Source organism: Bombus impatiens, unplaced genomic scaffold (genome assembly GCF_000188095.3).
Source record: "Bombus impatiens unplaced genomic scaffold, BIMP_2.2 scf_0216, whole genome shotgun sequence".
In the NCBI taxonomy this organism is placed as follows: Eukaryota; Metazoa; Arthropoda; class Insecta; order Hymenoptera; family Apidae; genus Bombus; species Bombus impatiens.
In genome coordinates, this window is record NT_176635.1 from 112,568 (window position 1) to 126,629 (window position 14,062).

A 14,062-nucleotide genomic window follows, 5' to 3' on the forward strand; every position below is an offset into this window, starting at 1 on the left:
CGGCAGTTCGCCGCGAACCGTCAACGAGGACGTGTATCGAGCAGAGACCGGTTCGAGCTGGAGCGTTTTCACGCGTTCTGCCACCACGTGGTCTTTGCACTCCGCTTCGACAGAAAACGAGCAAGTTTTTTCATTCATCTTTTCCAACAGTATTCTTTCGCATGGAACATATCATCGAGCGGATATACATTGACTCGTGTCGAATGTCACGTCGGACATCGATTATTATAGAGAGGAATCGAGGTTTTTGTCACGTTGATGACAGTATGACGAATTATCGTGGTGTTTTTGGCTTGTGAAGCATTGTCACGAGGAGAGATGCAGAGGGTGAAGATGATCGAAGGGTGATCGGGAAGTTGAGGTTGGTTTACTCTGGGAAGCTTCCTGAGTGGCATTGGAGTACTTACGATCGGCGAACACCCGGAACTAAGCAACGAGAAGATGAGAATGGAGCTGCAGGTGAGTTCGAAACTTTCTCTCGATGCTTTTAACGCTTGTTTGAAAAGCGTAAGACGTTTTTCTTTTTTTTGACAGTTCATTGTGTTTTTGGAGTAATACGTTTTTTAAATCGTATAGAGGTGTTGTATTGTAGGGTCAAGAGTTAACTGCTATTTCTTACTGTAAGTATTTGATGAAACGTCCATGGAACTTCTTTAAAGTTAACAAGAAAGAAAAGTAAAATTTTTTGCAAAGATTTTCGTTGTAACAGAAACGAGGAACAATCTGAAAATATTAACGATAATTCTGATACTAAAATATCTCCAAATAATTTATCGATACGGAATAATAATACGGCAAGCAACAATTTAAAAACGTATATTTTTCTTGTCTTAGATACATTCGTAATAATAAATATAGCACAAGAAACCATAAGTAACTTGTTTTATGCTTAATAATCATATGTTACATTATATGACGTTACGTTTATATATAGATTTTCTCGTACATGCAATAAAAGAGTTGAAAAAGATAATCTTGTTTATAATTGAACTATTATTATTTATACGCTTATGTGAGATTGAAAGAAGGCAAATTTCTATAAAATGTGCATAATATGCAAAAACATATCATGTATTCAAAGTAAAGCAAAAACTATATAAATAACATGTAATCAACAAATGTTATAAAGTCCATGAATACATGAACAAATCAAAAACGGTGGGAGAGTAATGAAGAGCAATGCGCGTTGTTAAGAAACAGTAGATTCCTATGGTGTCTCTATTTTATGCCAACGAAAGGGTTGGTGTGTATGTGTAAGCGTAAAACAGATTGCGGCAAGACAACCCGATTTTCTTCTAACGCTCTTTGATCATCTCCAGCTTTCATGGTCCCCTGTTGTACTTCTCCCTCCATTGTATACCCCAACCCGCCCCGATATCTGGTCAGGTTCTTTACCTACGTTTCCGAGTTTTAACTTTTAAGTACGATTTAACAAAAGCTTTTGAACTTCTGGCTTTCACGAAATTTCCGGCCATCCTGGGATTATTTGACTTTTGCTAGCGTGCCCCTAACCCTCTAGATACTTCTTTGTTTCGACCGCCCCCACAATCCCTGACTTTTTTCTTTGCTTTCTTTTCGGTTGCAATCTGTTTGAAGTTGCCACTGTTACTTGGTATCACTTAATCGGATCGAGTTCCATGTTTCTGACATAATTTCTTGTGAATGATATTTAAAATAACAAAGTACTGCTATGTTGGGAACTTAAGAGGACTGTAATTTTAATTTTATTGTAGTTTTAATTATTGAATAAATGTTCCTTTAGTTATAAATGTTTAATGGTATTGTCTTTTTTAAAGGATATGATATATTATTTCAGAGGATTGATATAATTGATGAACATCATCTAGTAATATGGAAAAATATGTAAAATGTGCGAATTAAAGTGCTTGTCATGATACAATTATATAGTAGATGAAACAAGTTTCTTAAATTATGTAATACATTAAAACATAAATTTATATAAACATCGATAGTGTTGTGATAAGAAAGATAAAATAGTAAAATGTATATCAGTGGTATTGGTTAACTTGATCTCTGACACCATTGGAAATATTGTTCCATTTTTGAAAATCCACGCCATTCACCTCTAAATTTTTTCTGCGCTCAAAATTTAAAATTTATCAACCAAACTAGAAATGTTATAAATTGACAACAACGCACTTTTTTCCGAATAAAACACTGGATAAAAGCTTGGATTTCTTTGTCCATTATATGTCTTTTCGTATGTCTTCCACTTCAATGTGTTTGGTATACATTTTACTGGTTTAAAATTTATAGCTGATCAGTTTGGCCTCTGGCAGACTCAATTGTCAAACAGAATAAGAGCAAAATGTTGAGACCACGGTAGCCAGAGATATAAGATATCTTCGCAGCAGGCTAATTAAATTCAGAACACGCTGAAATTTCTTCCGCTAGATTTAAGAGCGAAGAGCCCTCGAGATTGTTGGACTTCCTCGAGTCCGACGTTGAAGTTCCAACCGGGGGCGGCACATGCGTCTGGAACGAGACCGCACGCGATCCTCGAACACATAATAAATCACGCTCGCGAATCGAGACGCATGCGACAAACCGCGAGAACGAACGACTCGCCTAAATTTATGGCTGTTCTTTGCCCATGCCCATGGGATGCACGCTGGTGTCTTTGGTTGTGCCATTGGATACGTGGCGCCAAAACTCTACCATCCTCTCCACTTTCTTCCTTTTTTATCCCTCGATTAATTACGTTCAGATTCCACGAGCCGTCCAATGCTCGTGACATTTCGTTGCGCCTCAAAGGGGCAAGACATTGTAATTTATTGCGAACGTGGCTGTCGACTTGAGGAGAGAACTTTGCTACTTCCGTGAAATCTTCTCGGGGGGATTAAGTGGATAGAGGTCACAACTTGAGGAATGGTTCGTCCCTGGTTGTTTAGAGAACTGAGTTCTCGCGTACACGTAATTTATGGGACAATAATATTAGGGCATTGAGCTGGTACATGTTGGAATTTGTATTATACATTTGTCTGTTGTAATTATGTGTCAAATATGGTAATCAGAAGACTTGCAAATTAAAAAATTCACTAGTGAAGATTTCACCAATGATATTAGTTAAATTGTGCGCAAGAGGACCGCTGGTTTGATTTAAAATTTTTTATCTATGTATCTTGAACTTTTTACTTGTATTAGGAAAAGTAATCTTGATAATGGAATTTTATAATTATTTATATTTAAATTGTCATTGAGTCGTTCTTCTCTGTTATCAATGGTTCCAGAATCGACAAATTTTCGTTTTAATGATTGCGCTACTAAAGCACGTCGGGTTATTTGATCTCAAGGGAAATCATCTGCTCAGTATCAAGTTTCGAACACTCGTTCAATGAACAGAAAAATCTGCTTTGAACGAGAAAACATGCGTCATCCGGTAAAAGAATTTCTTACCGAGCTTTGAAGTCTAATCTTCAGATCTTCGACCCGTCTTTAAACGAAGATCGTCCGTTTAAAGCGAAAAATCCGAAACATCGTTCGTCGATAATCGTTTAAAAATTACCCGATCGACATTAAACTTCAAAATCTCACCCCTAAATTTTATCCGATCCCCGCTGTATCGACTACTATGTCTTATTTTATATGCTTTTGTATATCATACGCATCCCTGTGTATCATTACTAGACAGAGAATATCTATACCAATATTTTTATAAACATTCTCAAGGAAATGGAATCAAAGCAGAAATCATTTTATCTGTTAAATGTTATAACGAGTTCTCTATTTTCTACATTTTCTGTATTCTTGCATTTTATTCTGTGCATCTTTGCGCCTTTAAATTTTTCATAAATTCATAAAAATCTGCATTCTAATAATTACACTCTTCAATTCTCCACATGCGCATAAAAATCCGCGCTCTAGCAATGATCCTCCCAATCGATCTCAAATTGACGAAATTCCCGCTGCATCGTATCCAAGATACCTGAAAAAGAGAATCTGCAATCTGGTTGGTGCGCGACGCGTGTCTCCCAAAATAGGGGATCGAAAACGCTCGCGAGAAACAAAAGGAAGTAGAGAAGGAGGACTCCGCGGCACCTGCTAAAGGAGGCAAGGTTAATGGCACGCGATGTTTGCTCGGATATCCTTTGGCACTGTGTTCAAGCCCCGTTAATGAGTCTAAATTGATTTCGAGCAGTGCATGCTCGACATCAAAGGGTAGACGTGCAACAAGTACAACTCCGACGAGAGAAAGAGCCGAAAGGCAGAGATTACAGTTTAAGCATGTTTACATCGAGATTTCGTTTGTGATTTCGCGCTCCATGCATAGTCTTTACATCGATTCTCCCCTTTCTCTGACTCGCCCATTGCGACTGCTTTCTCGTTTCCTCCGCTCGTTAAGCCCTTCTATCTCTTATTTATTCGCCTTTCCACTGCATTTGCGTCGGAACGTTTTGTTTCGATTCGCCAAAGCTGGATTTTCGGTTAGATTTGCGGTTGAATCTCCATGTGTTTTTCGGTTAGCTCGCAGAAAGATGCTCCATCGCTGTTGTAGCGTTTTGTACGTTTCGGTGAATTGTCGAAAAGTGTTTCTACTCTGAATTCATTTTCTAACAATAAGAGTCTGATTTGAGAATTTTAGTCGATCAAAGAAATTCCGGTGGCTGTTTTGTTAATCCTTGACTGATATTGATTGCTTTATCAACCGTTACAGTGAAATGGGAATGGGTTAAGTTAAATGAAACTCTAAGGTATCTCGAAATTTAAACTTACAATATGGTCTTACAAGTTATGGTGTTAAGATTTGACTTAATAGAGGATTATAAGGATTATTTAATATCGCGTATTATCGAATAGCATAGTTATAAAAATATTTGTTCTGTTAGAAGTATTCCAAAATCCTACGGTGCAACTAAAAATAAACTTTCAATGTTTTTTAGTGTAATGAATCGATCGAAAAGATCTGTCATTTTCGTTGTTTGCATAGAAATAAATATATTGTTTAACCGAAGTTTCTAGTAATTAGTCTTCGGTATAATATTAACCGTTACCTATGATTATTTTCTACTTATCGGATAGTTCATTTATTTCATTGCGGTTGAATTTTATAGCTTTTTTTATTTTTGTTAGGATATTCTTTCAACACACAGTATCGAATATTTTTTCTGTCAGAAAGTTCCATAAAGATGAAAACAAACCATCAATCTACCTAAAAAAAAGGCCGTAAAAGCTGTCGTTTCGGATTTTTCTGTCTGACATTTATAAAAAAATACAACGTCCAAGATACTTTGTTATTGAATGATTTATCGATCAAATTTTTGATAGTTCAAATATATTTGGTTGAGACACATAATATACTTAATATGATTTTATTCCCAGCAATGGAAGAAAAGTGGAAAATATTAAAAGAAGGGTACGTTATAAATTACGTAGGCTTATTACATTTCATAGCAATAATTACCGATCTTAATTACGTAAAGGTACGTTTTTAACTCATTACATCAGCGTATACCTCCGTTATCTAGATCTGCTTCCATTACTATGTTTCAAATTAAAGAACACCGACGAAACAAATTACAGTCTCGCGATTGTAATCGTATGAATCACTGATTAATTCATTCGATTATATTCTCGACAGAAAACGTTCTCTCTCCTCGAGCTTTACTCCTACCGAAGAATTAACTTGTAGTCTACGAAACTCGTAATACTCTCATTCTCAGTAGATATATTCATATTGTTCAATTGCTTGGCATAACTTATTGGGTTTAAAACATCTCCGGTTTTCGCAACGAACTCTCACTGGTTCCGCGTGTCTTTCCACGTTCAACCGAATGTCCGGAATGTCCTGAATACCGAGTCATTGTCTGGTTGTAAGACGGTGAATTAGCACGTTTATCCAAGCCGGGAGATTGCTGCAGCCGGAATGTGAACGTCAAAAATGGGAGCAACGGTGTTAGATAGGCTCGCAAAGAATTCTAACTGTATGCTTTACGAGAAACGCGCAGATTGTTTCCAAACAAGAGGACTTTGTATTTAATACTTGAAAAAAGGTAGAAGAAGAAACGAGTAAAAATAGTAAGGAAATAAATGGAAAGAAGTAAATAAAAAGAGATTCTTAAAAAATTGAGTAATTTGTAGTAGAGCTTTGTTTATGTGAGCTCCATCTATGTGAAGGAAAGTTAAGTTAGTGTCCGACTAAATGAACTTCTGGTTCCTACTTGTTGATTGAAACGGTTTGCTCGAACAAGAATTCTTACGACGGGCTTTTATCAGGTACATAAATTACTTGACTCCTAGCAGATTCGTATAAATGGATCCATTGTAAAAATGTTAAATAAAACTGAAATAACTTCGAATTAAAGAAACAAATATTGAATGAAACTCAATTATCAATAAAATGACGATTATGAAAATCAAGGCTTCCGGGGTAAAATCCATAAAACCTTGAAAAGGTATAGCATGTGTTTCGACGTTATTCAGTACCAATGTATATCGTTCAGCCCTTAATGAAGCTACAATTACGCGAGCGAAAGGCGGAAGTCTCCTAAGGAAACTACAAAAGTAAACAAAGAACAAAGTATGCAAGAGTTTAAGGCATCGCACTAAAAGCTTCATTGAAATTGAAAACTCAATGCCAGAAAGCAAACCTTCAATACCACTTCTCAAATACAACTTCCAAACTTTCCAAAATCCTTAACACGATTCTATATAGCACCCCTATCCTATAGAGACACATAGAACGTGGTCCTGGGGCAACGAGAAACCTTCTGGATCGCATCGTTTATGCTTGGCTACCGAAGCTCGTCCAACTCGAGGTCTACCTGGTGCATAGCCTCTGGCTAGGAATTAGCACACGTCCACGTTGATGTTTAGTTTAGACGGGGCAGCTTGTCTAGTTCGTTACACTTTAAGAGGACTCGACAAACCCGAATCAACAACGACCCCATGACGACTCTTCCTCAACGACGACGGCGACGGCGGCGGCAATGACGACAACGACGTTGGTACCTGACGTAGAATTGGACGAGGATAACGATGACGACAACGACGACGCTTCTGCCGTGGGGCGGTGAGCAATTAGCGACACAGCGCGGCGAGATCAGAGACTGAGGGCGGGGTGGGGAGCGGCGGCCTAATTACACACGGTACCGACCGACTTCAAAGGAGCCGACAGTCTCTCCTCCGAGCCATCCCCTCCGAACGGCGGGCCCAAGAACAACGCTCCTCTTCCTCGTATACCCCACAGCCCAGCCAGCCGTCGGCGACGCTGACCTGACTAGCCCCCGATGCTCCCTTTCTCTTTTTTCCTTTCCGCCTTTCTCTTTCTTCCTTTCTGTCGTCTCTTCCTTGTTAGTTGCTTGCTCGTGCTTCGTTTTCCAATGATCACGTGCACTGAGATCAACACTACAGGTACTCTGTCTGCTAGATACCATTACTACCCTATCAACTATCAATTTTTGACTGGTTGATCGAGTTTATGAAGAGAACGGTGGTAAAAGGTTCTAGCTTACGTTTAGAGGGAAATTTGGGAAATATTTGCATGGTAGAATTTCATTCATACGAACCAGGTGTTAGTTAATATCCGGTTAACTGAGCTTTTGCCGATTGAATCTGCTTATTTGAACATGAGTACTTATTATGTAAACTTAATGTAATAGTTAATGAGGAAAACGAGTGGACATCGTATGAATAGTAATTATATGGATGTTTATGAGTTCTATTTACAACAGACTATCGCAGTATATCTGTGACTAATTAAAAAATAATCTGGTAGATCAGCGAATAAAAATGAAGCAGTAGATATGACGAAATAAAGATGAATTCTTCAGTGAGAAGAATTCGAACTTTTTAAAATTTCATATCTTTTTTTTGGACTACTGAACAGATTGTTCTACTGTATTTTCCGTATCACCATTATACTTTACAAATCTTAATTAACTTACATAGCATATTTTACAAACAACGTTTACTACGTCTCGTTTACTATTCATATAAAATCTAGATCATCACGTATTATCATATTATAGTAAACAAAAATATACATTGTAGCTACTTGTTCCTTTTGGTATCATTATTAACCTATTGATAGTCAATGTAAAATTTTTAATTAATCATTCTGTGGATCGAGTGAAACACAGAGGGTTCCGGTTTCCGGTTAGACGATGAAAAGTGTGACACGGGCGGATTTTTCTGGGCCAATAGACGATTTATTCGCGTCACCGGACTCGGAGCAGAGTGCTGTTGCGTGGCGAGCGCCGCTTTATGCAAGACGTAATTGATGGTTCTCGGTTCGTTATGTAAGCACCATGGTAGTCGGGACAATGACGCCAGGATGAAATCGCGGGTCTTGCTTCCTGGTAGGATACGTCGATCCTGCGGTTGATATATATTTGCTTGGTGCTATATAGCCATACCTACATATATATATATATAGGTTGTTTTGATGATATATATTTGTTTTATGGATGACTTGGTGATTTTTGGGGATGGTTTTGATTAAGATTGATTTGTGTTCATATGAAAAATGTTGCTCCTATATTTAATTCTTAACTCAATTAACTCAAATCGTAAGCTTGTTCAGAAATGTACCGTAGTAACTATGATTGACGAAGGGTGTTCATCTAGTAAACTCCTGATTTCATTTTCTTCTTTTTTCGAATATTCCCAAGTCTTTGTAAAATTTCACTCCATTTCTCAAATCTTCCTAATACGATAAATATTTTTATATTTTCACGAACCTAATCCAAAGCATCTCTAAAAGAAAATACTACTTTTTCTCGATAAATTCGTCTCACCAATAACCTTCAAAAATTAAATCTCACCGAACGAACTTCATTACAACCACCTGAAACGTAAACCGTGAAAACAACGAAGCACGAGTGCGAGTGTAATCCAGTCTTAGAGTCGGAGCATCGGAGTTCCGTGTCCAGCGAGGGAATCCCAAATCTTCGTTGGACACGCGAGTAGGCACGCGTCGTTCGCAGGAAATCGGCGTTCGTCGCTAGAACAGCAAGCCATATGTGGACCATCCTCCTCTACTTATTTGTTGCATTCGTTCGTCTTTCTCGACATGTTCCTCTTCTTTTCTCCCTTGAACTGTCGGTTTGTCCCAGCGCTGGTTTGCGGGACCAGAGCCATGCGCGCGGAGTCGTCGTGGCCGCAAGTCATCAGTCAAGTCTTTGAGGTTGGCTTCAAGCTCTCTCGGGGCCCGCAGAAAAAGGCCTTTTGCCGATCTGCCTTGGCGGTGAGATCAAACGCTCCTCCTTCTCTGTCCTTCTTGTTCGCTTCTGTTCCTCTTTGTTCCGCGTACTCGGTGAACTGACTGTGCGCCACAGACCGATATATACGGGTGTACGAACAACGAGCGGACCACGAATGGACGAAGAAAGAGAGTTAAGATAGGGCGGGGGTGGTAGACGGTGGTGCACAGTGACGGGCCCATCGAAGCACAAAGGGAGATTTGATACACTTGGAAGCAAGGGGATGGTAAATATTAGGACGTCCCATAAACAGTACGGTTTTCTTGAGGATCATCGAATAGATGCACATTTGTAGATATTGCTCCTCAAATAAAGCTTTACTGAGGATGATAAAGGTTTCTCGAGGATAAAACTAAATGGGTTTTAAGGAGAAAGGAAAATTAGGAAGGGAAAGAGTGAAAGATAGAATGTGTATGTGGATATGGAAAAGGTGAATTCAGAAAGTGAAAGTTTGATGAGGCAGGAATGGATGAGAAACGAAGGTGAGATTCAGAATTGGTGAATTTAATGAGGGAGAAAGGGAGGCTGATAGAGGGCAAAGGATTGAAGGTTTGACAGAAGATGCTGAGGATTGAAAGATACAGAAAAGAAAAAGGATTAGGTGGAGGATTCGTGGATTTGATAAGGGTCGAAGGAGATACAGGATGTAACAGGTTGAAGGTTTGACAGAATAAAGAAGAGGGATAGTGGATAGATGATAGAAGGCAAAGATAAAAGTCATAAAAAGATAAAAATCAAGGAGTACTAAATCAGAAGGATTAACTTGAAACTAGAAAAAGAGCAACAGTAGGTATATTTCAGTCGATCGAATCGTTAACCAAAAAAATAGATACAAAGGGATAACATAGAGAACGAAGTCTTTTACCTTTTATCGTAATGGAAGAACAGTGATATATATATATAATAAATGTTTTAAAGAAATGACAAAAAATTTATATCATCTTTAGAGAAGCATATATATGTACAATAACGTTAGAAAAAATTTGCGTGAAAAATTATATGCTTTATAGGTATGTACAAAGAAGGTTAAAGATATACGACGAACGATAAAAATGGTTAAATAAACAAATAGACAAGAAAATGATCGAAATAGAAAGGAAATGATCCTAAGAGGGAAGTAAGAGGAAAGCGGCAAGAAGGAAACGAGTAGCGAACAAAGAAGGAAGAGGGAACCGATAGAAAGAATCAAAGGAAGCGACTGGTCAGAAAAGCGGTAGTGACGCTGTCTTTGAGGAAGTAAAAAGAGACGAACGGCTGAATAAATACGCGTGCCCTCGCTAACCGTTTGCAAATTTGTTGAGGCGCCCCCTCAAAAGCCCTTTGACTCGATGCAGCTCTGGAGAATCGCTTCTGCTTCTCTGTGACGATGAACCTGCTAAATCGAGGCGAAGATTCACTTCGAAATTCGACAAATTGTTTATCACTCTTTGAGCAAAAGCGAACGAAAAATTTCGGAAATAATTGGAACATCGCGGGACACCTGCAACTAATTATACAGAAATGTAATATAGAAATATTGAAAATTTAACCACAAAATTATGAAAAGCACAAAGTGCTTAACATTCTATGCTAAGATTTTTTAAAAAAATCATCGTGCGAAGCGAAATGAACCCTACAATTTTGGATAACCATTCTCTCAAAAACTTAGCCACGAATCAATGAAAACGAAAAATCCTCTAAACAAATCGGCATTCAAACTAAAATATAATTTCACAACGCTCCTATTTACGTATATATGTAGTTGGATGATATAGGTCGATCTGTACGAATCAAATAAGAATTTCGTTTTTGGAGAGCGGTAAAGTCGAACAGGCAGGACTATTAGGTCCCCGGAGGCTCTGTGTCCACGTTACAAAAGGCTACAGCGAAACTTCGTCACGGAGCAACTATGAATCGCATTATCGATTTGTACGGCGGAGCGCTGATCAACGCCAAGAGAACCTTTGAAGTGCGCCGAAGTTTGTAGGGGCTTCCGGAAAGCGTAAGGATGCAGCAAAAGGATCCGCGTGCGGACCGAGCACGCGTGAAGAATGTCCGTGAGCGGGGGAACGGAGAGGGAACACAAAACAAGGAGAGAGATAGGTCATCGAAATAAGCCCCCGTAAAATGATTGGCCTACGCAACTGCTACTACGTTGGGTTCGATTTCATCTAACTCGCCTCGCGGCCACGTTCGATGCCTCTTTGTTCCACGTCGTTTTCGTAACACAACGTTGGGAAACTGACGTGCTGTCCATTTTTCAGTAGGATTTAAATTACGGCACGATAAGTCAGGAAAGTCTTCGTATATCTTATAACAGGGTTATTTTTATTATCCTTCCTAAGGATAGCAGTCCAAGTAGGATGTCGGGTCTGTATAACTTGAGACGGTAGAATTTAATAGACACTATTAAAATACAGATGGAGTTTAAATGTTTGGTTTAGTATAATTTTATTACCTTCTGTATATTTCGTGCTCCGTACGAATAAAGTATTCAAAGAAAAAAAAGGTATCTGAAGAAATACAAACAAGAAAAAGAAGCGAGGAGAACAGCAGGGATAAAATATATTTAAACAAATTTCACTGCAAAGATGTACAATGTACAAGATGTACAATGTAGAACGTACAAATAATGAGTTCAAGTAATTTTATCGCGAAAATTTTTATTTTTTTTTTTTTATTCTTCAGATGTACGAAGATATTTATGAATGACTATATATTAGTACGTATCTCGTTTATTAATACGAATAAAACGATCAAAGAAACATGCAGAAGTCAATATCGAACAATTTCGTAACAATTGGTACTCTTCTAGGTAACAATTGATCGTGCGAAACAACTTTGTTATACGTAACGAATCTTACTTATCAAAAACGGCAATAAAATTTCTATCTAAAATCTAAATTTAAATTAATATCCAAGTTGAAATTGAATTTCTTCGTAGAATAAACTTCAAACGTAACTCTTCTGAGGGGAGTTTTGATTTCAAATCCGCCTGGTAGTCACACGCAAACGCGAAGGGAAGCCTATGTGCGTACTACTCGAGGAAAGAGAAGGTCCCGCGTTCGCAAAAACGTCATTTCCGCTGCGGTCGATTCCTCAAACGACCGGCGATAATCGATCCTCCGTTTCGCCTCCGAATCAAGGCCATCGTCGTCGGACGGTTCTCCTTCTGTTCGCGATTTTTCCGACTCTCGTTTATTACCGGCTACGAGCAACCGGCCGGAGGAATAACGACAGAAAAAGCAAGAAGACCGAGCTGGAGGAAGGGGCAGAGACGAGCAAAAGGATGTAAGAGTGCGAACGTGTATATACGCTAGGCTTGCCGCCAACTGGTATAAAGAGGAAGGGAGAAGGAATTGTGGAAAGTGGATGAGAAACGAAGAGGAAGACGGTGGAAGATTTTTGCCAAGGAAGAAAAACAGAATCCGGCGCGGTTGGCGGCGCGAGAGTTAGCAAGAACGCGGTGTAGGCGGCACATCAAAGGCGCACCTCGGGCGTGAACGAGCGAGCGGGCACGCGGCTCAAGTAGAGAGCGGAAGACACCGCCACCAATCCTACCACCATCCAATATATTTACTCCGATGGACCACCGCTACCATTGCCATCACGGCCACTAGCACCGCTAGCAGTGGCCGAGCCAGCGCCACCAATGCCACCACCATCCTCTACCACCGTAACCGACAGTCACGACCACCGTGCAATCACCACACGCTCCCGATTACTTTGCACACTATTAGTACCCGATAGGTTTCTTCTGTGCACCATAGTCTTTATATTTTTATGAACCTTATCTTGATTTTTGGTAAGCGAATGGAACACTAGTGTGGGGGTGTGAAGACATCATATTGAGAGTAAGAATTGTCTCGATGATGTAAAGAGGAATTCATATTATATTTATATTATTGATACAATATCGACAATTATATACAATATTGACAGTTGTATCGACGATATGTATTGATCCTTTTAGTTGAAAACTTTGAAATATTGGCAATATATTTTGATAGTTTGAAGGCACCCTAACGGCGTAATGTACTTTTCCATAATCAGCAACGTAGAAGAATTATATCAGAAAAGACGAAATATGTACTAGTGAAATAATTAGAACACAATCGGGAATTTTATGATACGGAAGTAACAAGTGCATATAGATAGAAGTGTAGGAGACATTAAAAAAAATCTCTATGTAGAATCAGATATATATTATGGTACAAAAGAAGAGATAAGGTAATTCATTGCTTTCCTGCAACATAATAACATTCACAGTGAAACCTTTCAATTACTAAGGTTCAAATAAGAATTTCCTAAAAGTATTTTATTATTCTTGTCGAAGACATATAATTCCTATTTCTGTATCTCTTAAATTAAAGATGCAATCTTATAGACTAATATTACTCCGGTTTATGCATTGGAGACTTAATTATCGATGTTGCTCAAAGGATCGAGAAGCTGAGTATACATCTCCAAAAAGGAGAAGACAATCGATCGAATCACGAGCTAAGCCAATTAGCGCATCTAGGTCGATGGCACAATAGCACAGAGAAATCTTCGTAGAATATAAATGTCCTCGCGATTACGCGGTATAATGAACCATGAAGCGCGTTAGAGAAACGCATCGAGAATCGTGAGCGACTCAAAGACTGCCTGCTTAACATACAGATCTTATCTGGAATGAGAGAGAGAGAGAAAGAGAAGAAAGGAGGACAATTCTGTGAACGCTTTATATTTCGTCTTTCTCGGGACGTTGTTGAGATTTTGGTAATTTCGGCAATTTCCTGCGGCCGGAAATCGCGACAGCCGCTGCGGTTTCGCAGCATGAAACACCCTTTGAGCTGCGGCTCGTGCAAATTGCGGCTTTA

The 14,062-nt window shown here is 38.9% G+C and overlaps 1 protein-coding gene across 1 annotated transcript in view; it reads left to right on the top strand.

Moving 5' to 3' along the window:
- Window positions 1–6: 6 nt before the first annotated feature.
- The window catches only part of LOC100743784 (palmitoleoyl-protein carboxylesterase NOTUM), a 32,011-nt gene continuing 17,955 nt past the window's right edge, over window positions 7–14,062 (top strand). The window contains exon 1 of the mRNA XM_012383381.3: window positions 7–459. Within this exon, the coding sequence (XP_012238804.1) occupies window positions 442–459 (18 nt within the window). The 5' untranslated portion in view covers window positions 7–441. The remainder of the gene's footprint in view (window positions 460–14,062) is intronic.